A 26591-nucleotide genomic window follows, 5' to 3' on the forward strand; every position below is an offset into this window, starting at 1 on the left:
ATAAATCCACACCGAGTGTTACACCCAGGGTACTGGGTACAGGAGCAAAGAGAAGGGAGCTGCAAGGGATCTTTGGAAGAGTCGGGGAAGGCTTCTTCAAAAAGCTGAGGTCTGGGCTGGCTCTCGATAGCTGAGTAAGAGTTAGCCGGGGGGAGAGGGCAGGGCACTCCACTCAGCTCCCCCAAAGAGACTTGGACGGGAAGAACGGGAGTGTGTGGTACATTTGATGGCTTGAAAGCAGTCCGGAATAACAAAGTGCAGAGTCTGGAAGGGTGTCAAAACATGAGACCATGTTTTGGTGAGCTGGGGGCCAAATTACGAAGGAATTTAAATGCCCTCTGGCAACAGGAAGGCCATGAAAGGGCTTTTAATTTTTTTTCTTTCTTTTTTTTTTTTTTGGCCGTGCCCCACAGCATGTGGGATCTTAGTTCCCTGACCAGGGATTGAACCTGTGTCCCCTGCATTGGGTGTGTGGAGTCTTAACTGCTGGGCCACCAGGGAAGTCCCTTTTTTTTTAAGTCAGGTTTACTGAGATCTAATTCACATATGGTAAACTTTACTCTATTTAGTTCTACAGTTTGTAACCACAATCTAGATGTAGAATATTTCCATCACTCAATAAAGCTCCTTCATGGCACTTTGCAGTTAATCCACTCTGCTCACCCCAGCCCCAGAAACTACTGATTCGTTCTCTTTCTCTATTATTTTGCGTCATCTGGAATCCTATGAACAGAATCATACAATATATAGCTTTTTAAGACTGGCTTCCTTCACTTAGTAAAAATTCATTTGTGATTCATTTGTGTTGTTGATCTCTCAGTAGTTATTTATTTATTTATTTGCGGTACGCGGGCCTCTCACTGTTGTGGCCTCTCCCCTTGCGGAGCACAGGCTCCGGACGCGCAGGCCCAGCGGCCATGGCTCATGGGCCCAGCCGCTCTGCGGCATGTGGGATCTTCCCGGACCGGGTCACGAACCCATGTCTCCTGCATCGGCAGGCGGACTCTCAACCACTGCGCCACCAGGGAAGCCCTAGAACATTTACAGTTTTAAGTTTTACATGTAGTTCTATTCCATTTCAAGTTGAGTTTTGTATATAGTGGTAAAACACTATTTCTAACTGAAAAATAATACTTATATGGAAAAGTATCAAACCATTGGTATACAGTTCAATGAGTTTTTACCAACAGACGGTGTAACCTGCACCCAGAGCGAGAAAGAGAACATTACGAGCAACTCAGAAGACCCCCTGAACTTCCTTCCATGGAAAGGCTTTAAGCAGAGAAGTGACAGGAAGTATCTCTCTGAGACAAAGGGCGCTGGGAAGGGAGGCAAAGGGTTGATTAGTAGGCACAGCGTTGCTCATTGCTGCACCTTGCTGGTCTGTCTGTTTCGGAGGGCGGCATCTTTGGCACCTACTACACTGTTCTCCAAGGCAGGTGCTTACTGTTTCCTGGGCAGATTGATCTTCTACATGAACGTTAGCGCCCACAGAGTGATACACCAAGTCTAGAGCAACTCTATGTAAAATTCGGAAGCCTGCACATAAAAAACCCACACAGGCTTAAGTACAGAAAGAAGATACTGACCTGAGCTTGGACTTTGAGATGGCTTGACTGAAAGAAAGACAAAAAAGAATATGATTCCTGTTAGGAAGTCTTGAGGATACGCTCCCCCCACATTTCAGCAGAGATATCATAAAAGCCATGCACGGAAGCCTGGATCCAGCACCCCCGGCTCCTGCAGCGGGCCAGCTGGGGTGAGCGCCGAGCAGGGGGCCAAGCAAGAGAAGACTCTTAGCTGCCTGAGCAGCCCTGGCACAGGTGGTGATGCCAGGGGTTCTTCTCCCCTCACACTGCAGCCAGCAGGCCCTCTCCTGCCCACAGCTCAGCCTCACATCTCAAGAGCAGCACATGGAGCCCTGGGCTCGGAGTCCTGGCTCTGCTCGTCACTCACTGCGAGAGCCTGGGCAAGCAGCGCACCTTCTGGAGCTTCACTGGGCTCATCTGTAAGGTGGCAAGACAGACCCATTCCCCGCCTACTTCATGCTATCGTAGGGGGGCAGAGCAAGAGAGAGGAGGCAAGTCTACTTCATAAACTGTTGAGTTTCCTGCTCCTAACACAGCGTTTTTATGAACCTCTGCCAAGGAGACCAGATTCTCTTAAAGACGACACCTGTACTCAACAGACATAAGACCCAAAGGACACCAGCAGAAAGCAGACAAAACCGCATGGGCCTCCCCCAAAAGCAGGCGATGCTCTGCACGCTGCTGGTGCACCCGCTGCTGCCGCCCAGCTCGTCTAGAAAAAAGCCAGTGGGTGTTAAAGTGATGGCATCCTCCACGGTTAGGAGAGGGCGGTGCAGGGCTCCAGACAAAGTGCGTGAGCCGAGGACGGCAGGGTCTTGTTATCCAGCCACTATACATGAGGTTGGGAGACCCTGTGAGTGAAGGAAACTTAAATACGTAGCACATTCTATTCTGCCATACAAGCCCTTCAAAGCACTGACGCCAGCACCAGGCTCAAAGAATCAGGCCTTTTACCCCCACCGCCGACACCCAGAGGGCCCGGCCTTGGTGGCGCCTCTTCTTCTCCACCAGCACCTAGTAGACACAGGGGAATTGCTGGGTTACCCGGCTCAGCCCGCGGCAGGCTCCACCTCAACGGGACAGACTGCTCTGAGGGAAGAGGCAGGTGAAGTGCTGGGGGTCTGGGGCATCTGGGCTAGGGGGAGGACCAAGGGGTCCAGGGTGAGCCCACCCCACCCCTCTTGCACCTGAGGCCATGGCTCCAGGGCTCCCCTGAAATCTGGGTGTCTTCCTCATATCTGCTTCTCTAAGAAGCCAGGAGGAGCTGAGAGTTCAGGGCACCCCCCCTCCCACCCCACTCACCAGAGGCTCCCACAGCAGCCTTGGTTCTCGCCTTCCCCACTCACGTTCTCCGTGTTCACAGACTCCGTCTCACTGGTGGGCATGCTGGCTGTGGGGAGAAGAAACGCTTTAAGTGGTGCCACGGATGCACTGTGTGCCCGGGGACGGGACAGATGTGATCTCTGCCTCCAGGCTGACCATTGGGGAATCTGGCAAGAGGGCGAGGAGGGTGATGAAGGGTCCTCAGGGGTGTGACTGGCAAAAGGAAATGCCAAGAAGCCAGGCGCCTCCACAGCGGGGAGCCCTCATTTCCGTGATCTGCCGAGGACTTCCCACAAAGTCCCCCGACAGGAAGAGATCCTGTCCATCCAACTTCCCAAGAGAAGAAGCCTGGGGACCAAACTGAATCCTGCCGCTGTGCCTGGCACCAGCTTATTCTTCTGATTTCCAGGTTTGTGCTGAGAGGCCATCAAAACATCTCAATTACAGCTACATCTTTTCTTGTCCCAACAAGAAGTACTCGAGAAAATCTGTAAACAAACCTAATATTTCACAAATTCTTATTTTAAATATACTGAAGGAGAGGAGGTATTATAGAGGGAGGAGTGCACGAAGGTACCAAGCATAAAATCTTTTTTAAAAATTAAGAATTTGACTCATTTTCCGTTAATCTATCTGATGTTCTTCTGCCCAGCTTGTGAAGCCAAGATGCAGAAGGTGCCGACCAAAGACACCGGCACTAGAGCACCAAGAAGTAGTCTTATGGGGAGAAGAAGGTTTTCTCCCAGCCAGCGACCAGAAGGCAAAGCTGCCTGTGGTCCCAGTGCTACCAGGGTCTCTGGGCACATCTCCCTCCCCCATAGCACGATCCTGAGCAGAAGTGGAAGAAATGTTGAAATGCACCTGCGAGTGTCAGGTGGCCCTGGGACCCACCCAGAGCCACCATCTGGCACACGGGTGTTTTTTCTCCTCCACTTGATTCAACCCTAGAAACATCACGGACGTGTGCTGGAGACCAGGCAGCAAAGGAGATGCAGGACGCAGAGAGGGACTGGGCTCTGCACCTGCCCTGGAGGGCCCGTGGGAGAGGCAGCCCCCCGGTGGACTTCAACCTACTGTGACAAGAGCTACCGCAGGGGTCTGAGCAAGTGCGGTAACGACTAATCCTGCTCTGGGGTTAGGAGAGGTGGTCGAAGGTTGAAACACAGGAGAATCACCCGAACCCATGCACTTCTTCTATCCCTTGATGCATAACTTTGAACTGCAGTGACCTTATGGTTTTTATAGACCTAACGGTGCCAACAGGAAACACTTTCCCCCTGCAAGCTCTGCCCATATGGTTCCTCTTAGGAAGGACGCCTTGGTTTCAGCTGTAAAACCTGGCAGTGGTGCCTGGAGTGCTGTGGGGCGGAGTCTGAGACCAGCTCAGGCACGCAGGGCGAAGGTGCGGGACCAGCGAGCTCTGTCTGTGCAGTGCACGCCTGCGGACCCTGCTCAGTGCGGAGACAGGGTGTGAATGGCAAGTATGGACGCAGACCTGACTCGAAGGGCTCAGAGAGCTGAGAAACATCTTTTCTGAGGCACCGAAGAAGACCCCTTCCCTTCTGTCAGCACCCAGGGAACTGAGCCTGCTTGCGAGGGGTGGGGCTCAATAGCTACCTCCAGGCACATTTAGGCAAAGGTTTCAAAAGTGAAGACAAAATGATCATTACAGACCCATATAACACAGCTGGTATCCTCACAGAATAACCTTTTTCTTCCTTAGTTAGGTCGAAAGAAACCAGCTACAAACTTTGACTCACTCTCACCATTCCATGCAAAAAACAGACAAAAACACTGCCCGCCCGCAAGAAAAAAAAGCCCACAATCCAATCACAGGAAAACCTTTAACAAAAAGCTCCATCAAGAGATAGAAACACGCATACACAGGAGGCTGCTCGTGCAATTCACTTCTCCATGACTGTTCCATGCTCTGACTTCAGCAGAAAGAGTAAAAAATCCCTAAGAGTCAGCCAAGTTCATTGTCAGAGGTTCCTCCTACAGGGTCACCCTTATCTTCAGGAGCAGCACAAAGAAAATCATGGTGGGAGACCCTTACAAACATGAGCATGAGTCGTCTTTGTGGAATGTTTTTCTTGGTGCTTAGTGCCACCACTAAGAGGACAGAAGTTGAGAGCAGCATGGGGCGGGGGTGGGGTGGGTGGGTGAGGGCCCTCGGCCTCAGTTAGGTCCTGGCTCTGCCCTGGGCAGTCCCACCTCTCTTCAGGCTTCAGTGTCCTGCCTGTAAAGTGGGGACACTATCTCTAGACTCCTGAGGGTCACTTCCATCTCTAACAGTTTGCCACTTCATGGTTCTAATATTAACCACTATTAATCATACTGTAACTTCAGTCACTATTTTCGAAAGAGCAAACTTCTCCTGAATGGGCTAGAGCTTTGTGGCTTTTTACTCCCATGATGACATCATGAGTTGCTGCATTTCATTCCTAAAGCTTGTTTCTCAAATGATCTGATCCAAACAGATAAATTACACCACCCTGCCTATGGGAAGGGGGGCGGGGGGGGGGGGGGGGAGGGACATCATTTTGCATTTCTGGCTCTATGCCAACTACTAGTGAATGAAATGTACAAGCTGCTCCCTGGACTAGGGGTGGGGGTGGGGAGATAAGAAATAAAACTGAACTCCACAAGCAGAAACTTGAGGCTGCACTGGGGGAGAGAATCCTCCTGCTTGCCAAGCGGGCTCCATCCTTCAGGTGGGATGGGACAGTGGTTAAGGCGGGCTCTCAGGTTGGCCGGGTCTAAGTTTAACTCCACACTTGTGACCGAACATCTCCAAGGCTTCATTTTCTCATCTGTAAACTGGGGAGTACTTAACCTCACAGGGCTGTTGGCAGAACTGTAAGAGGTGAGATACAGAGTGGGTCTGCAGTGTCGGGCCATCAGTGAGGCCCATAAATGATGAATCCATCATCTCAGAAAAGCTTTCCTGGAGCTCCCTGGAAGCAAGGCGACACTCCCTAGTTGGTCCAAATCCAGTGTCACTTCGCCCTGCCCACTTCTACTACCGCACAGAGGATTCTCTTTTGAATAGCCTTCCGCACTTCTGAAGCAGCCTCGGCCAACACCCGTGGTTTGTATCTTTTCTGTCTTAAACTGAGTTATTTCTAATCTAGCCTGTTGTATGGAAAGCAACTTTTCTGGCATCACTGTTTGACACCTACAGAGCCATAGGTCCCTAATAAATAAATCTGTTCCAGAATCACGTCCCTAGGGCTCAGGAGGAGGAGAAGAAGGGGCAGGTGGGGGAAGAGAGCAGTGACCACTCTAGAACGTGGTGACCTCATTTGGTCCTGGAAATGGATCTGGATCCAGTCCCTCCCCCCAGGTCGAGGAGCCAGGCTCTGGCTGGGGCCCTGGCACCCTTCCCGTCCACTCCAGCCTCTCCCTGCAGCCAAAGGAGTGTTTCCTTTTCCAGACATATAGAAGACACAGGGCCCAGTGGGCATAACCAAGGAGCTTGTTTGTACATTAAAACATTTCACCCTTCACTTGCACCAGGCATTCATTTTCTTAATGTTCATAAATTGATATGGATTTCACTTCACTTAGCCCCAATAGGATCCCATCTACGTTTTAAAAAATCAAGACAGGAGAATCACAGACTGTTAGAACTGGAAGGGGCTTCTGAGATGACATGAACAAACGCTGTGATTTCACAGATGAGAGAACTGACCCACTTGCCTTGGGACACGCAGCTCAGATGTGTGAGGAGAAAGCTCTCCTGAGTCCCTGCCACTGTACCAGACCACCCGTGTGGCTTTGGTACATCCTTAAATATACTGGTGTATGTTTCAGTATTGGTACATGTTGGTATGTGTATGGGTATATACTTAAAACTCCATAACTCAAAAAGTTCCAAAAACCAAGCAAGCGTGTTACCCACCAGCCTTGGTGTCTGGTCCTAATTAGCCAGACCACTTCCAGGAGATCAGCCCAGCAAATGTGGGGAGTACAAAAATGCAGGTGGCACAGGGACTACTGGGACTTCATAAAAATGCAAACAGAAAGAATTATAAAAGCCCAAGTAAGTAAACCCAAGGACGAATTATCAGAACATGTGCCCCTCTCCCTAACCGGCTGCCACAGCATCAGATCTGCCCCGTTCAGGGTGACCTCTCTGTCGCCTTGAGCAGGGAGTCAGCATTCACTGATGACCAGCAGCTAGGCCTAATTAGGGCTGCAACAGAGAGACCCCCTCAGACCTACAGGCACCAGACCCTCCTGCAGAAGAAGCCGGGGTCATCTGCACGCAGAGAGGCTATTAGTCCTTTTCCTTTACACGTTTCAGGAAACTTTAGAGCTTTGTTGAGGAAGTTTTCATTTTTAAAATATGAATTTGAAAACACTTTTCAATGACTCCAGCTGAAACCAGGCACTAGAACAAGCCTGTCGCCTGTGCCAGGATGCTGACTTGCCTGCAATCTGCCTGCGGAAAATCTGGGGTAGCTCAGGGCCTATGCTTTGCAGTTGATTCCAGGTACTGGGATCTCTGGGGAGAGCTCCAGGGCAGACCCTCAGGCTTTGAGTGTGTGCGCGTTGAGAAGGGGCCCAGAGGTGCTGCCGTCGGCGAGGGGATGGTGCCAGCCAGCCAGGAGCCCAGCACGCCCTGGACCGCAAGTGAGAGTTGCCAGGGCCACCCAGGCAGCCTGGGCTCGGCCCCCGCTAGGAGCACTCTCTGTGGATAGCGGGTCACACTATTTCTCTTTAGGATCTAATTGTAGGGCCTGGACGCCATCATGGGTAATGCCACACAAAATAAACCAGGGGAACACGCTGTTTCTCAGGCTAGCACAACACCATCTTCACCAACGTGTAAACATTCCTCTATCTACCTTCTCTCTGAAGGACGACGTAATTCTCAACTATATCTGCCTGGTTTGTGAATTCAGAGGGAAGTCAACACACAAATACACGCATGCACACGTGCATGGGTACGCACGCTCAGGGGTCTGAATGAGTCTCTGTGTGGGTCCAAATGGGCAGCCCCCAAATTATGTTCACTACTAACAGGCACAGCAAAATCTCAGACTAACTTCCTTGAGTGACGGAGGCTACTGAGCCCAAAGCCTCTAGGACAGATGTCAGAGAAGCTTGGTCTCTGTCATCGGTGGTACGGGGACAAGTCCCCTTTCCTCCCGGGGCTTAGTTACCGAATCTATAAATGAGCTGTTGGGCAACTGCACCTCTAAGACCAATTTACCTCTGACCTGACAGAACTGCTGTAAAGAGGAAACACCCACAGGCTGTCTGATTTCACTCCCGGCACCAAAGGGGTTTCCCTTGCATTCCCCCACAGCTCAGCAAGGAGAGCAAGACACGAGCAGTACTGGGAAGCTGCTGCCCACCCCTCAGGAGGGTGGCCAGGAGGCCAGCAGTTGGCCCATGAGAACTGGGTCCAAGTCACCTCCGGGCAGAGCGCCCTGGAGAGTGGAACAGCACAGGAGATAGCAGCCCCCGAGAGACCTCTGCCAGCCACGGGGCCAGGAACCACGGGGACCCTTGCCAAGTGAGCCTGGAGCTTGCCAGCCTCCTCTTGGGACAGCCTCGCTCACACATGTCCTGGGCCTCTAGGAGCCTCGCTCCCCTGTTCTCCACGGGACAGGCTTTCTTGCACTCTCACGGGTCTCTTCTAGCACTTCCCTCCATGCCCCAGCAGCCTAAAGCTTCTCACTCTTTCCTTTCAAAGGCAGGGGGCGGTGGTGAGGGTAGACAACTGAGCAGTGGCAGGATCATGGCTGCCTTCCTTGGGGACAGGGGCTCCAAAGCCAAGATCTTGTGTTTTTATCTTATTTTCATGACAAGCACGGGCAGTGCCACGACATCCCCTGGAGGAATGTGCCTGTGCTTGCTAGTGGCTCAGCCGTCACAGGGTAACGGACTCTCGTTGCTGTAAAGAAGCCAGACTCGTGTTGGAGAATGTGGGTCAAGGCCAGACCAAGGTGTCTGTGTCTAAAGCAAGAATCATGCCCTGATAGTAACTATTTCTGTATGACCAGTGACAAGGGGAACATAGCATCCCGACAAGGGCCCCAACCCCACTAGCACCACCAGTAATGTCAGGGGCCTTCTTTAGCGTTCCTAGGTAGCTCAGTCAATAAAAGACCCCCCGACCCCAACAAAATACAGAAAGTTTCCTGAAAACGTTAGGTTGCTTCCTCTTCCTGCAGACCTCAAGGCTCACCCAGAAGCCTCAAGAATCCTTGAAAAGCCACGAGGCCCAAGCCCCCGCTAAGGACGGTGGGCATCTATGTGCCCAAGGAGGGGTCTCTGCTCCCCTGGGACGGGAACCACTCATCTGCTCGTGATAACCCACCGGAGCTTGTAGGCGTCAGTCTTTGAAAACTTATTTCTCGTGGCCATCACAGTATTTCCTGCTTAGCTGAAGCCCATTTTTCCTGCGGAGGCCTTCAGAGCCGCACCAAGCTCTTCACGGACCTCTGCAGGCACTAAAGCTGCGAGAGTCAGCTCTGCCTCTGCCCCCAGACCTGCTCCCAATCCCAGGCAAGTTCCTCCTCTCGGGGCCACCCCAAGCTCTCAGAGTGACGAAGGGCTCCTATCTCACACTCAGCGTCCCTTCCCACTTTCGGGCCTTCTGAAGAGAGTAGGAATCGAATACAACCTTCATTCGGACCATCCAGGACTTGTTCAAGTCCGGTTCCCATCACCGCTGCGCTCGGCATTCCCACGAGTGGCTGAGACCACTCTTCAGCAAACAGGGCAACGTGAACCCTCTGCTCTCCTGGCGGCTGGCTTTGTGTCCCTAAGCCTGAATTTTCTCACACAGATTCCTCCAAAGTCGTCTGAGCAGGGCTGACCTCAGTGACACTAACCAGGTGTGCACAGCCAAAGCCTTGTGCTGCTGTGGGACCACGGGGGTGGCTCGGGCAGGCAGGGCAGGACACCGGTTGTTTGCATGACTGCCCTGCATGGGGATGGTCCTGACGCCAACCCCAGGGCTTCTGATGAGGGGCTATGTTAAGCATTAGTCTAGAGCACAGATAGATACTCAGCTGTTCCCTACATAAGCCCTTTCCCCATTCCCACTTGTAAAGGCAAGGGCCCCCAAATCGTAGCATCCTAGAAGTCTGCATTTAACTTCATTCTCGAAACTGACACTACTAGCTTTTTAGCCTGGTCCTGGGCAAACCAGCCAGAGATTGGAAGACCCAGAGGCCATGTGAAACATGTAACCTGGAAAAGAAAAAAAATCAATCAAATAACACCATTGGAATTTCCAAACAGTTTAGATTAAAAAGCATCATTTGGGGGAAAGTGTTTAAAAAGTCTGTCTTCCAGTCTAAGAATATTCGTGCGGAACTAAATACATTTTCTGAGTTGGTTCAGCTGCTTCTGTGAGGAAACTGCAATGCTGTGTTGGCTAAGTCACACATCTGGGGGACAGACAAGAGGAAAACAACACGGCCAAGTTTCAAAGAAATCAAATGAAAACACAGGCATCTTACAAACACAGCACACAGCACATGCACCTCACACCATGCCCGTGTGTAAGGAAAAGGCGTCAGAACTGGGGAGAAGAGTCTCCCAAAGAGAAAGTTCAATCTCAGCATTTTACCGTGATCTTTAGCCCTGTGTTGGCGAAAGCCGCAAAACCTCCTTTTCTTCTTATCCTCCTTTAGTAGGTCGGCCAATGTGACCCCTTGGGTGGAACACAGGCAATTCCATTATGCTTCAGTAGAGAGCAGCAACAGCGATGCCAGCAGGCCCGAGGACGCCAGAGGTGGCCCCATCCACGGGCTCTGATACACAAACCCCCAAACCACCCCCCTTGCACGGAGAAACCTACAGTTCAGGATCTGACGGGGAGAGCGGACGTGCACCTTCTGTAGCTAGTATACATAACGCCGGTCTTCAAAAACCTGTCCTAAATAAACAACCAACTAACCCACTCTGGACAAAGGTTCCCAAGGTCTGGCTTCCCCTGTAAGAAGGGCGTTAGGGAGAGGGCACTTCAGCAGGAGTCTTGGGTGCTGACTGGCTCTGTGAGTCCAGCCAGCAACACTATATGAGGCAGGACACTAGGGGTTCAAGTGGTGGCCTCTGGACCTGGACAGACCAGGTCTAATCCCAGCCCTGCCACTCACTGGCTGAATGACTGGGGACGTGGTACCTGATGGTGGTACGAAGGTGAAACCTTAGTTTCTTCACTTGTAACAGGTTAACAACAGTTGGACCTGCACTTCACAGAGTTGTTCTAAGAGGTGAATCGTAAATATGGTGAAATACAGTGATACGAGCATTGGCGAGGCGTAGTCAACCATGACAACTCCCCTGTGGCCACTGGGTCACAAGAAAATGTTTCCAGGGTCTCCAGCCCCATGCAGCTCTGTGATACAATGGCCACTCTGGTGTAGAGGCCACACGCCCCTGGGCAGTGCAAGGGCAGCGAAAGGAATGGCGGGTGGGCAAGGGCATGGGGGAAACTTGCACGCACGGCTGGTGGGAACGGGAAGTGGGGCCACTCGGCATAACACGTACATTTCGGAAACGGGCCTCCTCTGGGCCCCAGCAAAACCCTTCCTGGTACCACTCCCATGGGACGAAGGGCACGGGTGGTCGCACAACTGCTGCATTTGGGGGGATGAGTGGCGGCGAACATGCAGACTGTGGCAAAACCTTGGCTGGAATCCCAGCTCTGCCACTTAGCAGGCATGCGGCCCTGGGAGGCTGCTTACTCTCTTGTGCTTCGTCTTCCCTCTCTGTCAAGTTCTGGTCTCAGAGCTGTGTGAGGAATAACAGACTCACGTACCCACTGCCTTTAGAGCAGTGTCTGGCACAGAGGAAGCCTGTGATAGAGATTATCTGGTGCTATTTCATTCAACAAGTAACCACTGCGAGCTTGTACGTGTGACAAAGACTGTGCCAGGGGCCAGCCACCCCGTGCAGAATAGAAGCAGACCCCATTCCTGCCCCCACGGAGCTCCCAGTCTCGTGGCAGAGGAAGAGAGCAACCAGACAATCACACAAACAAGCGTAAAACTCCAACTCTGACAACTGCTGTAGACTCCACGTGCTCTATAGACTACCCAGTCCATCGCGGCAGATTTAAACTGGCCACTTATTGAAAACAGCCAAAGTGTTGTTTAAAAAAACACAGAAAGATGTCTACGGCACACGGTTCAGTGAAAGGGGCAAGTTACAGGGCCATCTGTGCTGGGCGATCTAACAGTGGGGACCAGTGAGCGTGCTCTGTCTGTGCAAATGCAGGTTCTCGTGTGCACAGATGAGGCCGGAAAGAACAGGCCCCCGTTGCCACACCTGCTTCCCTCTAAGGAGAGGGATGAGAGAATGCTCTTATTTTCTAAACTTTGATATTATATGAATTCCTTACAGTGGGCAAACACTGCTTATGTAATCAAAGTATATTAAAAACAAACACCACCCTGAGTCGGGACTCCACAAACCTGGCTGGAGTGCCCGCCTTCCTTATCATGGTGGGGCAACCATCCCCAAGTCCGTCTCCCACCAGCTCCTGTGAGGCCAGCCCCGGGCAGACGACGGCTCCCAGTACCGCCCAGGGGAGCGGGTGTCTCCCGTAACTCCAGCACTGGGCCCTCTCCAGAGAGGGCGGCTGTCCTGGATGCATGGTTACCATATGCAGCTCTAACTGCTGCTGTTTGCTTTACACCTTTTACTTGAATGTTTTCATTTTGAACTTGCACCCTGAGGTGGTCTGACTGTGCTGAAAGCAGTTTTATAAATCAAAATTTGAAGACACAACCTTTTAAACAGGACCAATAAATTCCCATGCCTTGTGCTTGCAAACAGCTATGGCATCTCTGGTTTTCTGCCCACCCTGCAAATCAAACGTTGCAGTAAAAGGCATCAAGGTGGCATGTGCAGAAGGGAGGTGCCAGCTATGACAACCTTGTACACTGAGGGGGCAGCTTCCCAGTGCAAGGCGGGCAGGAACAATGCTCACAGCCTCCAGGACAGCTGATCTGATGAGGAGAAGACAGAGGCTCTCCCCAGTGGTCAGAGTTGGAGTTTCAGGTATCCTCCCCTCTCTTTCTTTGGGCATCAAATACTCCCACTTACAGGGATTATTGATCATTCATAGTTCCCACAGTAAAATGCCTTGCTTTTCTGGCCAGAATTTTAGAATGAGCTTCCTTGAAAAGGATTACATTATTTTTAATGCTACTTTTTAAAAAAACTAATCGCCGACAATGAGAAGAGTTTAAAATAGAATTTTAGGCTTTCAGATTTTAATGGTCCCAGCAAAACTCCATTGTTAACTCAGAAACAGCTGCATACGTCTAAAAAAATCACTTTGAGATTTGGCAGAGTTTCTTAAGAAACTTGAAGCTCAGCAAAAAGTTAAATAAATTATCCTTGAAAATTTCCCAAAAGCTGAGGAACTAACTTCCAAGGGAATCTTGTCCATTCAGTTAATTGTGTAACACCAGCTTTCTATCAGGAAATTTAGGGAAATGGCATTGTACACAATCTGTAGATGCACAAAGCCAGAGCTACCTGTCACCGTAGCTACCAGACAGGCATAAAGGAAGGAATGTCTCTCCTTCTGTCTTCTTCCAAGTGTGATATTCAGCGTGCTGGCATTCAGGAGTCCCCAACCCTGGTGTCACACTGGAACCTCCAGGGAGCCATGCGTGGGTGCCATCACAGACCAGTGAATCAGTGTGGGGTGGGGCACGGCACCAGGATGCGTCCTCACTCCCTAGGTGACTGTCACGTATTGGGTTGGCCAAAAAGTGCCTTTGGTTTTTAAGTAAAAATAAAAGACACATTTTTCATTTTTACCGAGAACTTGATTGAACAATGTATTCAGCCTTTTGCTCCACTACCTTCTGCCATTTTCCAGGCAACTTCATAATTCCATCTTCCCAAAGCTTTTTACCTTTTTGAGCAAAAAACTGCTCCAGGTGCCTTTTAACAGTCTTCCAGGGAACTGAAATTTTTTCCATTAAGAGAATTTTGTAAAGACCTAAATGAACGGAAATCCGAAGGTGCAATGTCTGCTGAATACGGTGGGTGAATCAGAACTTCCCAGCCAAGCTGTAACAGTTTTTGCCTGGTCATCAAAGAAACATGCGGTCTTGCATTATCCTGATGGAAGATTATGCATTTTACGTTGATTAATTCTGGATGCTTTTCATCAAGTGCAGCTTTCAGTTGGTCTAATTCGGAGCAGTACTTGTTGGAATTAGCCGTTTGGTTTTCCGGAAGGGGCTCATAACAGAGGACTCCCTTCCAATCCCACCATATACACAACATCGCCTTCTTTGGATGAAGACCGGCCTTTGGTGTGGTTGGTGGTGGTTCATTTCCCTTGCCCCACGATCTCTTCTGTTCCACATTATTGTACAGTATCCACTTTTCATCACCTGTCACAATTTGTTTTAAAAACAGAACGTTTTCATTACGTTTAAGTAGAGAGTCGCATGTGGAAATACGGTCAAGAAGGTTTTTTTCGCTTAACTTACGTGGAACCCAAACATCAGAGCAATTAACATACCAAGCTGGTGCAAATGATTTTCAATGTTTGATTTGGATATTTCGAGTATGTCGGCTATCTCCCGCGTGGTATAACATTGATCGTTCTCAATTAATGTCTCGATTTGATCACTACCAACTTCAACTTCATGGTCTACCTGACCGTGGAGCATCATCTAGCAGGAAATCTCCAGTGTGAAACTTCACAGACCACTTTTGACACGTTCGATCGGTCACAGCACCTTCTCCATACACTGCACAGATCTTTTTTTTGCATTTCGGTTGCATTTTTACCTTTCTTGAAATAATAAAGCATAATATGCCGAAAATGTTGCTTTTCTCTTCCATCCTCAATATTAAAATGGCTACACAAAAATTCACCAATTTTGATGTCTTTTTTTAAATGCACACTGATATGACAGCTGTCACATACAGTCTAACAAAATTGTTTTGAATGAAGCTGAAGACAACTAAGTGCTACCAGAGCCCTCTTACAGAAAAAAACTGAACGAACCTTTTGGCCAACCCAGTACAGGCAGAGGTGGGTACCGCAGATGCAGACAGTAGACCAGAGAGAAAAGATAATATGAGTGCATCTCCAAGCACCTGATTTGACATCTGTTCTCTGACACCAAGCATCACCCAACTAGAAATGGACTTCAAGGGCCAGAAGGCTATGCTACCGTATCTTGAAAGTGACTGAGTCGACAGATTTGTTTTCCATCAATACTTGAGAACCTTAGAGTTCTTCAACACGAAAGTACAGGGATGATCCGAAAAGGGGTCCTCACCCTCAGGTTGAGTAGAGATCTAGTACTTCTCCAAAAAGAATTCTGTTTAGGTCAAGTTTTCTTGGAGTTTAATGACAACAGCAGCAGCAAGTACTGTGACAGCTATGACGACTCTCACCAGTTATCGAACACTTAACCCTCATGACAACTCTGTGGGCAAATAGCTTTTGCCCCTTCCTGCAGGCAAGGCAACTGGGGCTCAGAGATGTTGGGTGATGCACCTAATACTCCAGTCCAGATTCCAAGTCACCAAACTCAATTGCAGCCAACTCCAGAGAAGGGACATCAACGTGCCTCCTGGCCCCGCCCCTGCCTTCGTTGGGCTTATGACACCTGCTGTTATTAATGGCTTCCAAGAGTCCCCTTTGTCTAGGCTGAGCCTCAGCCATCAGGGAGGCTTCTTCTCACACTGTCAGTTAATTCCTGCATGTCTGGGAGGAAACTGTCCCAACGCATCCATGACCCAACTGAAAAGGACAGTCGATGGAGTTAGCATCCTGAGACAGTGTGGACACGGTCGGGAGCCCGAGCGAGTGCCCCACCTGTTTTCCAGAGAGAATGCAAGGCAGGGCTGGGGTCGGGGGTGAGTCTCACACACTCGGGGAGGACAGTGGCAATGCCCACACTTCACTGCCTGCCAACAGGTAACAGAGACCAGACCTGGTGTGTGCAGGTGGTAAGTCAGCCACTGTTCGCGGGTGAGGAGGACCACGTGGGCCGAGGTGAGCCATCCTCCCCTGTGTTTCTGGCTGTGGCAAGGAGGAAACGGTTGGCAGCCACGGGAGGCCCCAGGGAAGCCCTGACAGCACTGCTCCTCCAGAAGGTCTAGGCTGCGGGGAACGTGCTCCTCGGGAGGAGGCTTGGGGTCTCTTCTCAAATCAGTTAAACCTCAACATGGCTCCCACAGCCTGGGATTTACGTCTTCATTTCCAACCGTCATCCGTCAAGGCTCTGGGACTCTGACAACTGGGGAAATACTGTAAGCCTCGCTCCATAGGACACCCCCGCACCTGGCAAAGGAGCCGATGAAAAGCCAGGGGGCACTGGAAGCAGGTGCCTTTCTGGACCAAGCACCAAGCTGGTCCTGCACGTTCACTTGGACATCACTGCGCAGAGCGGAAGCCATGATGCTGACGTCCCTGAGACACGGCGCAGCTTTCCGGGCATTGGAGCACCAGTTGCACAGTGAATTCTGAGGCTCTGCAACTTTTAAGGGGGCTTTAGTTCTTTCCTTGATTACTCTACTAAGTAATGCACTTAAGGGTTTTGAACAGGTATACCTCTGCACCTTGTTTATGCCATTTCCTCAGCCTGAAAAGCACTCCCCCGCCAGCCTTCCACAGCCAAAGGCTGCTCATCCCTCAGAGCGCAGCAGGGATACGGCGTCTCCGCGGGGCCTTCCCTGCTTCCCCCACAGCCCGCACCCCCGTGCCCTTCTGGGCTCCCACAGTGGACAGCAGGCCCTGGGTTAAGATGCCAGTTTCTCCCCTCTGTCTCACACTAAGGTACCACAGCAAGGTCTCCAAAAGTAGAGGCACTGATTTTGCCATTAGACGTTCCCTTACAGGCAGTGGCAGGACACAGGAAATGGGCTAGGACACAAGAATGGACCCTCAGGATGACTGGGAGACAATGGCTCAAGTCCAGCAAAAATCCCTACTCCTCAAATCACGGGCCATAGAAACAGTTCTAGCACAACTGATGTTGGCTCCGCTAAGGTAGACCCCTGTCTGTTTCTAGAGGTGGAGCAATGAGGAGACGAAAAGACATCCACCTACAAAAGAGGGCCCTGCTCAGCCCCTACAGGACACACCTACGCTGGCAGAGCAAGGTGCTCTGCTCCAGAGAAAGGACAAGACCTTTGCCCATTTACACATAACAGGTGACGGGCTGGGCTTAGGAGAGCAGGGCAGGGGGCTGGTGGTCCTCTGCGGGTCAGCGTCAACACCGCAGCTGGGGAACGAAGAGGGAAAGAGCGGGGCAGGCAGCCCTGAGCTGCGGGCTTGTGCCGGCCATGCTGCAGGGGCAGAAGCTCTGCGAAGGCCATGGGATTCTGGTGCGAACGCCCCAGACAGAGCTGCGCCAAAGACATGCAGACACTCCTTACACCTCATCACACAGCGGTCACGTCACGGGTGTAGAACTCAATGAACGTCCACTTAGAAACTCTCACCCCGCAGTCGACAAACCTAGTCTAGAGATCTCCCCAGTTCCCTCGGCCTCAGGGGGCGACCCCCAGGCTTTCCTTGAGGAGGCAGTCGTGCAGCCTGGGAAGCAGGGGGCCTGCGTGCACCGGCCTCCCCCCACCATTAGCACACAGGACTGAGTCAAGTGCGCATCCCTGATGACAGGAAATATTCTCCACGGAAGCACAGACTCACAGAGTCCCAGGCTTGGAGAATCGCGAAGGCCGTCTTGGTCAAGAATCCCCTCCACCCTGGGTCTCAGCCTCAGCTTCCACTCGGCCACCCTCCCTGCTTCGTCCCACCCTCACCTGCATACCCTCGGGGCTCCAGCTGAAGGAAGAGCCCATCACAGCCTCCCCGAGCCTTTGTCTGCCCACCTCCACGTCCTTCTCACACCACCGCCTCGACTCAGATTGCTTTTCCTGACATATCTCAGGTCCATTTGTCCTTCAAGGCCCAGGTCCTGCGAGCCCACAGCTATGCCCTAGACCCCTAGGCCATCCCTTCCTCCTCTGGGCACACTGCCTGCCTCCTCGCCGGACCCGCATCTCTGTCTCCTCGTGCCGCATTCACCTGTGTGCGGGCCCGCCCTCCCTAGAAGGAGCAAACCACGTCCTCCCCCGTCACGAGTCCGCCCGGCATCCCGCACCCAGCCTTGCTGAACGAAGGGCTGACTGCATGAAGTTGGAGGGGCTCCGCTCCGGTGGGGGGGGCGCTACCCAGCTATCTTCCACGGGGCGGGGCCTAACCTGCGTTCCCAGGCCTCTCAATGGACCAGCGTCCTCGGTCTTTACTATCAACTAGTCTAGATTTGAAACACATCACAAACGCCTTAGTCAACTCCACTGCCGAACTTCAATTTCCACTTTTACGTGAGGCACAGATGGCCTCAGGAAGAGTAAGAGCAAGAAAAGCATCCGATGAAAGAGATGCTGTGGTTGACAATGACAGTGAATTCCAGTGGTGGACCGAGCAATGCCCGGCGTCCCCGTGTGGGGTACCAGCTGGGTGGGCTGCGGAGCGGCCCCGCTGACTCACACGCCTCCTAACACCGCCCAAACAGTGAATTGCTGTCTTCCTGGCCGGTGATGGGCTAAGCATGCGGCATCCCCCGGCTGGTGCAGGTGGGAGCCACTGCAAGGAGCAGAAGGGACGAAGGCGCCCTGCTCTTCAAGGCCCCTTCCAATAACTCGCTCTGAACTGGAGGAAGCACAACTTCGTCTCCTCTGGTGCAAGGGTGTCTTACTGCACCCCTGCCGCAGAGAAGGGGCTTACTCCATTCCAGAGGGGCAAACGGCACATCCGGCTGACCCGCCCCGACCACAAAGCCACAAGACGAGATACGTATCTAAAGCCCACACCCTAAGCAGAAATCCAGAGTCGGTGTAAATGCACAGCTCTCGCTAATGTGCAGGTCAGGGAACCGGAGGGCTGGGAGGAGGCCTCAGCCTCAGACCAGGTCAGAGGGAGAGACCCCTGCGTGGGCGGGCATCTGAAGGGCACACAGGCTCTGTCTGGTCCCGAGCCGGAGGGGCGCCACCTACTATTTCGTTTGCTTTCCTCTCCTCCTTCTTCTTCGTTCTCGGGATCAATGTCTTCTGCTTGGGTGATCCAATCCAAGTAGCCCTTGAGATCCTCTTCCAGCTGCTGCTTCTCCCGCAGCTTCTGGAAGTCTCCCCGCGCTTTTGCCTTCTCCCTTTCCTTTGAGAATTCTCTGGGGGAGGCAAAGAGAACAGGCACAGGTCAGGACGTCGCCGGGCACCCACGCCGAGAGCCGTCTGCCCTGCTGCACAGCAGTGTCGCAGCAGGACACACGGCACCGAGTACAGCCACGTGAGCACAGCAACGGGGGCCACACACGTGGACGGGACACACGACAGTGCCTTCCCAAGCAAGACTGTGGGGGTCAGAGTTGCAGAGACCACACCAACGCACATGCACCGTCCCTCAGAAAACGATCTCCCTTCAGGAGCTCCGTGCTCCCAACAAGCCGAGTCCCCAGACACCACGAGCTGCCCGTCACGGCAGGCCCGTGACCCCCCACCAGGGGCCTGGACTCAGAGATGTCCCACCTCCCCAGAGTCTCCTAAGATAGCCGGCATCACGCTTGAGAGAGAAAGGATTCACGAGGGCCAAGCTGTGGTCACAGAGGGCTTCTTCCATACTTGGAGGGAACACTCAGTGTTCCTAATGTGTATTGGCCCCTCTGTCCAAACCAAGAGTCCTGAGACCTCAGCTCCCCACCCGCTGCAGTTCTGGCCAGAGCGGTGGACAGGGTCAGAGCAGACCCACCTCACAGCCCCGTTCCCCCTTCCCAGACAGGAAATGGAGCACCCATGAAGCACTGCTATCTTTCTTAACCCTCGCTTCTTGCCATGATCTTTTCCCCAGAAGTCCTCCCTATAGAAGGGGAAAAGGCAGTATGATTTGTTGCCCATTTATGGGAACACCTGCCCTGGAAAGGCTCTGGCAGACATGGAAATGTTCCCAACTGTTCGTTGTTTACTCTACCTTTCCCGTCTGCAAGCCTGGATCTCTGCGTATATACAGAATCCCACATTTGCTCAGGCAAGTCAGGAGGTCAGGTGGGTGATTACCCAATTCTCACATACAAGGAGCCATCTGCGTTTCCAACCGTGAACTGTTACAGGAGCCAGTTGTGCGTGTTATGGATTTAGGAAGTATGATTAAAAAGCAGCTAAGAAAGCAGATGAGAAGACAGGCAGTGCAGCTTCTGCACACAGACCCCTGAATGCTGACGGACTCTACGACTGCCTTCCTTCCAGCCCAAAGCCAGCACATCTCCCTTGCAGGGACCTCATTAACCCAACCCAGCCCAAGCCAAGCGACGAAGGGGAGGTGACCTGCTTACCTAAAAAGCCAACCTCTACTATCTCTCCCCACCCCCCAACTCCGGACTGTCGATGGGCTGAACAGACACTTGAACACCCAGTGACACTGATGCTCCAGGTAAGAAACCAGAATCCTCATCAAGCTGCCACCCTCTCCCCCCGCCCCGTGAGAAAGGACAACCTCATCGCCCTTCAACTACATCACCCAGTTTTCAGATGCCCTGGGATCTGTCCTTGGCTCTGTTAGGGCTGGTCTGTCCCACCTTCACCCACTGGCAAGTGAGAAGGCGCAAGGCTGTGGGGCACCCCGAGCCCGGCTCGCGGGGGAGCTGACTCCAGGGGGTTCGCGTGGGGAGCCGAAGCCCATCAAGGACCAGAGAAGCTTCCTGCACTCTCGGCCCAGGACCCTTCCTCCTGGGGGGAGCACCTTCCCTCTCAAAACAGAAAGGCCTTTGCAGGCCGTATCTTGCTGCCCACGCGAACCATACCGAGAATGACGTGGGGCTTCTCAGCCTCGGCTTCCTGAGATACCGGCCAGGCACAACTTAGTCCGGGGTGGGTCCACCAAATGAATCTGAGCTTTGAAAATGTCACACCTGAACCAGAATCTCATTCTTGAACAAGTGGAGGCCTTGGAGTGTCACGTGTCGATATGAAAATGCATCATGTAATCTATTCTCTTAAATACACTATAAAGACCAAGTCTGTGGGCCTTCAATTCTATTGTTTACCAAAAGTATCGCAGCACAAATCTTTCTGCATATTTTGACTCTGAACTGAGAGTATTCAATTCACATGATTATATACAAGCAGGGTATTCTTATTTTGGTTACATATATCATCTGAGTTCTTGAAAGAGAAAATTACTACGATAGCAAAAGAGTCACCCTTAAGTTTCACAGGGGATTGTGCTTTAATATCATATTTCATTAAGGTTTTTTACATTAGAAATCCAAAAGCCCTCTCTCTAACAACTGCATCACTGTTGCACATTCTTGGTTGTTGGGACACAGCAAAGCGTGCATCGGTAAAATCCTACTGTGACTAAAATTTCTGAGAATACAAAACACTGCCGATGGGACTTCCCTGGTGGTTCAGTGATTAGGACTCTGCCTTCCAGTGCAGCGGATGTGGGTTCGATCCCTGGTCAGGGAACTAAGATCCCACATGCCACAGGGCAACTAAGCCCATGCACTCTAGAGCCCAAGTGAACAACTAGAGAGCCTGCACACCGCAACTACCGAGCCCGCACGCTCTGGAGCCCACACGCTGCAACGAAGAGCCCACAAGCCACAACGAAAGATCCCACACACCACAACGAAAGATCCCACGTGTCACAACTAAGACCCGATGCAGCCAAAGAAATAATTTTTTTAAATGTTTAAAACAAAAAAAACACTGCAAAGTCCTGGCTTGTAGCCCATTTATTTTAAATAGTAATCACTATTATAACTGTTCATGTAACAAAACTGTTAGTATAAACGCTCTGAACTGATTTTAGACAGTTCTGAATGGCCTAATACTTAGCAGGTGCATAACATTTACTGATTTGGACAGAACTGAGATTGACAAGGCATAAATCTCCTTCTGCTGGCTCTGAGACATGGCGGAAGAGAAGGGAGGTGGGCTCTTTGTGATAAACTCAGCTGTCCCATCGGTCCTCCCAGACCACTCTGGGCTCTAAGTCAGAAGACCTGGGCTCTAGTCCCCACTCTGTCACTTTCCTTTTCTGAGCTTCAGTTTTTTCACCTGCAAAACAGACATCCTACCTGTTCTCCTGTCTCATAGGGATTAAGTCAGACATTCAATAAGATGCTATTGTGAACATCACAAAGCACTGTACAGTTGTGAAGTTCAAATGTATAACATTTAGTTGTTGAATCTGGGAATAATAATAGGCAATTGGAGGAGGTTTCTCAAGTACGAAAAGGAGAAAAATTGCAAACCGCTATGAATGGGCTCTAAGCTGCATGATGCCAGTGGAATAGAGGGAAGCACAAAAGGACACATGGGATCAAAGTGGGCTCAGAGCGACCCTGATACGCCAGCAAGTGCCCCATCAACCCTGTACCACTATCTGCTCAGTGCAAAATAACTCATTCCCACCACAACAAACCTTGCACCCCAGGAAATCTCACCTGAGTCCACTGAATCTTTATCAACCTCAGTGGACGATGAAAAAAACAGTTTTCCATTTCACTTAAGAATTTGTCATTCTAGAAGCCTATTACTAAGGGATTAAATAACAGTCACTATTATAAAAGTTAATTTAACAAAGCTATTGGTAGAAACCATCAGACTTTCACAAGTGACTTAGAAATCTGACAACTCACATGTGATAGAAGCCTACCTGTTCCAGATCAGAAGGGGAAAAAACAAGAAAAAAGATTTTAAGAAGTGCGTGGACAAAAAAGCACATATATTGTGCTACCCTTTGGATGCAAAAGAAGAGGAAACAAACACTACTGTAGGATGTATCTGAAAGACAGAGCACAAAATAAGTGATGAGGACAAAGGGAGCAGAGGGGATGAAGTAGGAGTGACACTTTTTCTATAATTTTGACTTTTAGAATGTTAACGTTTTACACATTAAATTTTTAATTAAATCAACAGGGACAGGAAGGAGGGAAAATACCCCTAAAGTGGAAGTGAACTGAAACAGATGAATCTGACTGTACTTCACATGAATACCATAACCACCCTGAAGGAGAAAGACAAAACTAGTTCAGGTAGTTTATAAACATTTGACTGCATCCTCTCCATCCTGGACAGGACTGGGGTAAGGGCAGAACCACAGACAAATGCTCAACTCTTTTTAGTCAGTTTGGTTTTTTGTAGTGATAGGGATGAAACCATGCTGAAACTATCTTAGACGTATTACAGGATTTCACAAATGAATGCTGCATAAATGCTGTTGGGAGCCAGTGTTCTCCCTGTGGAAGGACGGATATAGAAAGTCGGGAAGGGGACCATTAAAAAGAGCCTTCTGGGGATGGGCTGCAACTGGGATACCGATGTGAACTCATGATTTCTAAAGATGCATGCATATGACTACATGTATAAAGGTAGGTAAGTGTATGTAAATGCATATACCTCCTAGCTCTGTTGGAAAGATCTAGAAACAAAGATGCCCCCACACCCAGTAGTTATGAGCATACCTGGCACCCAGATCTCGGTCTCTATTACCATTTCCCATTAAAAGGACCAGTAGTCTTTGGAGAAATGGCTGATTCCAGGGCTGGGGCAGGGTAGACACAGGACTAAGAGAGTAAGACAGTGCTTAAAAAACAAAACAAAACAAAACAAACATGGTGGGGGCATGAGAAGCACCTCACGGGCCAAATCTGGGATAATGTGAGCCCCCGAATAGCTAAAAACAGTAAGGAATTTTAAAATATTTTTAAAAACCAGTCCACACCCCTTATAGACAAATTAAAAACCAAACAAGATAAAATATTAATAGAATATGAAGTGAATTGGAGTAAAGGGTACCTGGATTGCTTACTAAGATATTCTTATTCTTGCAACTTTTCTGTATATTTGAAATTACTTCCAAATAAAAAATTTGTTAAAATGTTTGCAAAACGTAACCGCTCTAATCAAATGCAAACTTATGTTGTCTTACATTCGTTTCCGCTTACCAGGTAGACTGCAGGCTCCTTGTGGGAATGGACAATGCTGTCCATTTCTTTCTTTCCACATCTCTCTCCTCCGAGAGAGCCCCTCTTCAAGCAGGCACACAGGAGGCGAGGTACAAAAAGACATAACACACAACAAAACGAGCCCTACTCCTTAAAGAGGCCAGAAAGCACCAGGACAGAAAGCCCACGGTTCCTGGGATTGGCCAGAAGCCTGAAACGAATGCGTCTGAGCCTGTGGATAGCATCAGGAACAGCCTCTACCACCAGCCTGCCATTTCCCCTAGTCACTTCCAGGCTTACGGGGTAGAGTTTCTGTCTCAGGTTGTTAGATTCCCTCCAGGTCTATGACCTGTAAGGAGCGATTTCTCAGGGAGGAATCTCCCTGCCAGCTGGACCTGACAACTCCCCAGGGTCTCACGCTGGCCAGTCTGCATACACCTCACCCATCGAGGCAGCTGGAGGGGCTGTAGCTGGAGCACTTCCTCAGGGCCTGCCTCCCTCTTGGCTGGTCACCAGCACTGCACACCTGGACTCCCCCATGGTGTCCTCCTGTTCAGAATGCCTCAGGGCTCCTCACTGCTGCCCTCAGGAATCAAGGTCAAACACCCTGGCCCAGCACTCAAGGCCTCCCAGCCTTCCCCGACCTGCTATTCCAGCTTTATCTCCCCTTCTCATAAATGCACACCTTGCGCTTTGGCTACACTCCTCTTTGCTTCGCCAACCCTGTGAGCCTTCGTCCACAGAACTCTGTCCACCTGGGCAGCCTTCTCCCGTCTTTCAATTCCAGCTCATCTGTTGAGACCCAGCTTTCCCTGGCTACCCCAGCCAAAGAGCTCTGCCCTCCTTGGAATCACCAGAGCACTCTCCTCATTGACACCAGTCATGGATCTGCACGCGTGCCTTCTCCCTGCAGCCTCCTCAGCGGTGTCCTTAACAGAGCCCAGCACAATTCCTTGCACATCGTCCTCACTGGAGTGTGTGAACGGTGAGGCAAGGATGGCATCACCCTCATGACACAGAAACTGAGGTCACACAAGCCCACCCAGCTCCTAAATCCACCCTCCTAAGGACCTCCACATGGGCACACAGGAGGCCGAGGAGGAAGAGAGTAAACATAGGAACGGATAAGGATTAAAAAAAAAATCAGCTTATAGTCAGTCCAGGAAGGACCTTAAATCCCAAACTAAGGGACGTGCTTCCCTGTAGGCAATGGGGAACCAACAGTAGTTTGATAAGAGAGAGTCACCATCAGCTTTGTCTTCTAGGAGCGATGTGTGAAGATGAGATCATGTAAGGAGAAAATCTGGTGAGGAGGTCAGAAGGTATTCAGTAAACCCTGGGTGATGGACTAGATTTAACATCAATAAAAATGCGAGTAAAAAAATAACAGGGTCCTGATACAATTCCCAACTTTCTTACACCATTTGGAAAAGCCACTATGAAGCCTGACACTGTTGCCCCTCCAACCACCCTCCACTTTACAGTCTGGTCATTTTCACCTCTACCCTTTCCACGTGGTCCCCTAGGTCTGGCACATCCACCATTGTCTTCTCAGCTAATATGGACCTTCCTGCAGGGCCAGGTGATACACCACCTACCAGGTGAACATTACCTGCCTAAGTGTTCAGGAAAGAAAGGCAGGGTGGGCAGGGGGCAGAGGAAGGGCAAACAGGAGGTCAGATGGAAAAGAGATGACACAGAAGAGCCACGTCCCTGATCCTCAACCTCTAGAAGGGCTGCCATGGAAAAGAGGAAGAAGACCCACTGTGCGGCCCAGGGAGTAGATGGACGTTTCAGAAGATTGCTTTCAGCACAACAGAAGGAAAAAATTTCTAATAGTCCAAGTCCACCAAAAATGGGAACTGGGAGCCTTGGAAGCAGCAACTCCCTCGAGGGGTACAACGGGGACCTTTGGTAGAAGGACTAAGCCCTCGGCGGAGAAACTGGCACACAGGACGTGGTGAAGACCTTGCCGTCTGTCTTCCCCAGGCCCCACCTCATCACCCTGTCCCCGCTCAGGACAGCACTTGCCCTGCGCTGCGTTTGACCGTAGCGGTAACTCGAGTCTCCCCAGGCTCCTCAATGGCTCAGAGGGATGCAGGACACCCAACTGCTGTGAAGTGGTCCCTTCCTCATTTTCTGTTCCTCTCCCTGGGCAGCAGCCTGGAGCCCTCTCTTAGTGCTGGCAGCCGAGAAGCAGAAGGGCTGAGAGCATTCAGAAGAAAGGGTCACAAGGGGTGCTGCCTGCAGAGCAACGGTGCTGCCCCCGGCTCCCTCCCTGCCTCCACGGGGCTCACACAGATGGAGCGACACAAAGAAGAGGACAAGCGGAAGCTCCGAGACGGGCGCAGCCTCAGCCCTCACCGCCCTGAGCAGCCCCTCACCCACGAGCACGTTGGCCGTGGGCCCCAGCCAACCTCCAGCAGCTCCAGAGGGTCTGTGTCTGCATGGCTGCGGGCTGGCTTGGTTTCCCGCGGGGGAGCGCATCAGGCCATGGCCCTCTTCCCCCCCCAGGAACGGAGCCCTCGGAGTGTGTTTACATTCGCTGCCCACAGGCCTCACTGCCTCCTAAGGCACAGGCAGGACCAAGATTTTCATTCCCGTCTCACAAAGGCCCAAACCGAGGTTCAACAAGGTGACATTACTGCTCCCACGTCACATGCCAGGTAAACAGGACAAAGGGCTCTGAACCAGGCTCTAAACCCAGGGCTCT

At 51.1% G+C, this 26591-nt stretch overlaps 1 protein-coding gene across 3 annotated transcripts in view; it reads right to left on the reverse strand.

Moving 5' to 3' along the window:
- CACNA1D (calcium voltage-gated channel subunit alpha1 D) overlaps positions 1–26591 on the reverse strand; it is a 318421-nt gene that overhangs the window by 84983 nt on the left and 206847 nt on the right. For 2 of the 3 annotated variants that reach the window (XM_065885468.1, XM_065885466.1), the window contains exons 9-11: positions 18930–19099; positions 2892–2979; positions 1590–1616 (exon numbers count right to left, since the gene is read on the reverse strand). In XM_065885468.1, the coding sequence (XP_065741540.1) occupies positions 1590–1616; positions 2892–2979; positions 18930–19099 (285 nt within the window). Of the gene's footprint in view, positions 1–1589; positions 1617–2543; positions 2604–2891; positions 2980–18929; positions 19100–26591 lie in introns of all 3 variants that reach the window. The other variant, XM_065885465.1, reaches the window with a different exon arrangement.

Source organism: Phocoena phocoena, chromosome 10 (genome assembly GCF_963924675.1).
Source record: "Phocoena phocoena chromosome 10, mPhoPho1.1, whole genome shotgun sequence".
NCBI lineage: Eukaryota > Metazoa > Chordata > Mammalia > Artiodactyla > Phocoenidae > Phocoena > Phocoena phocoena.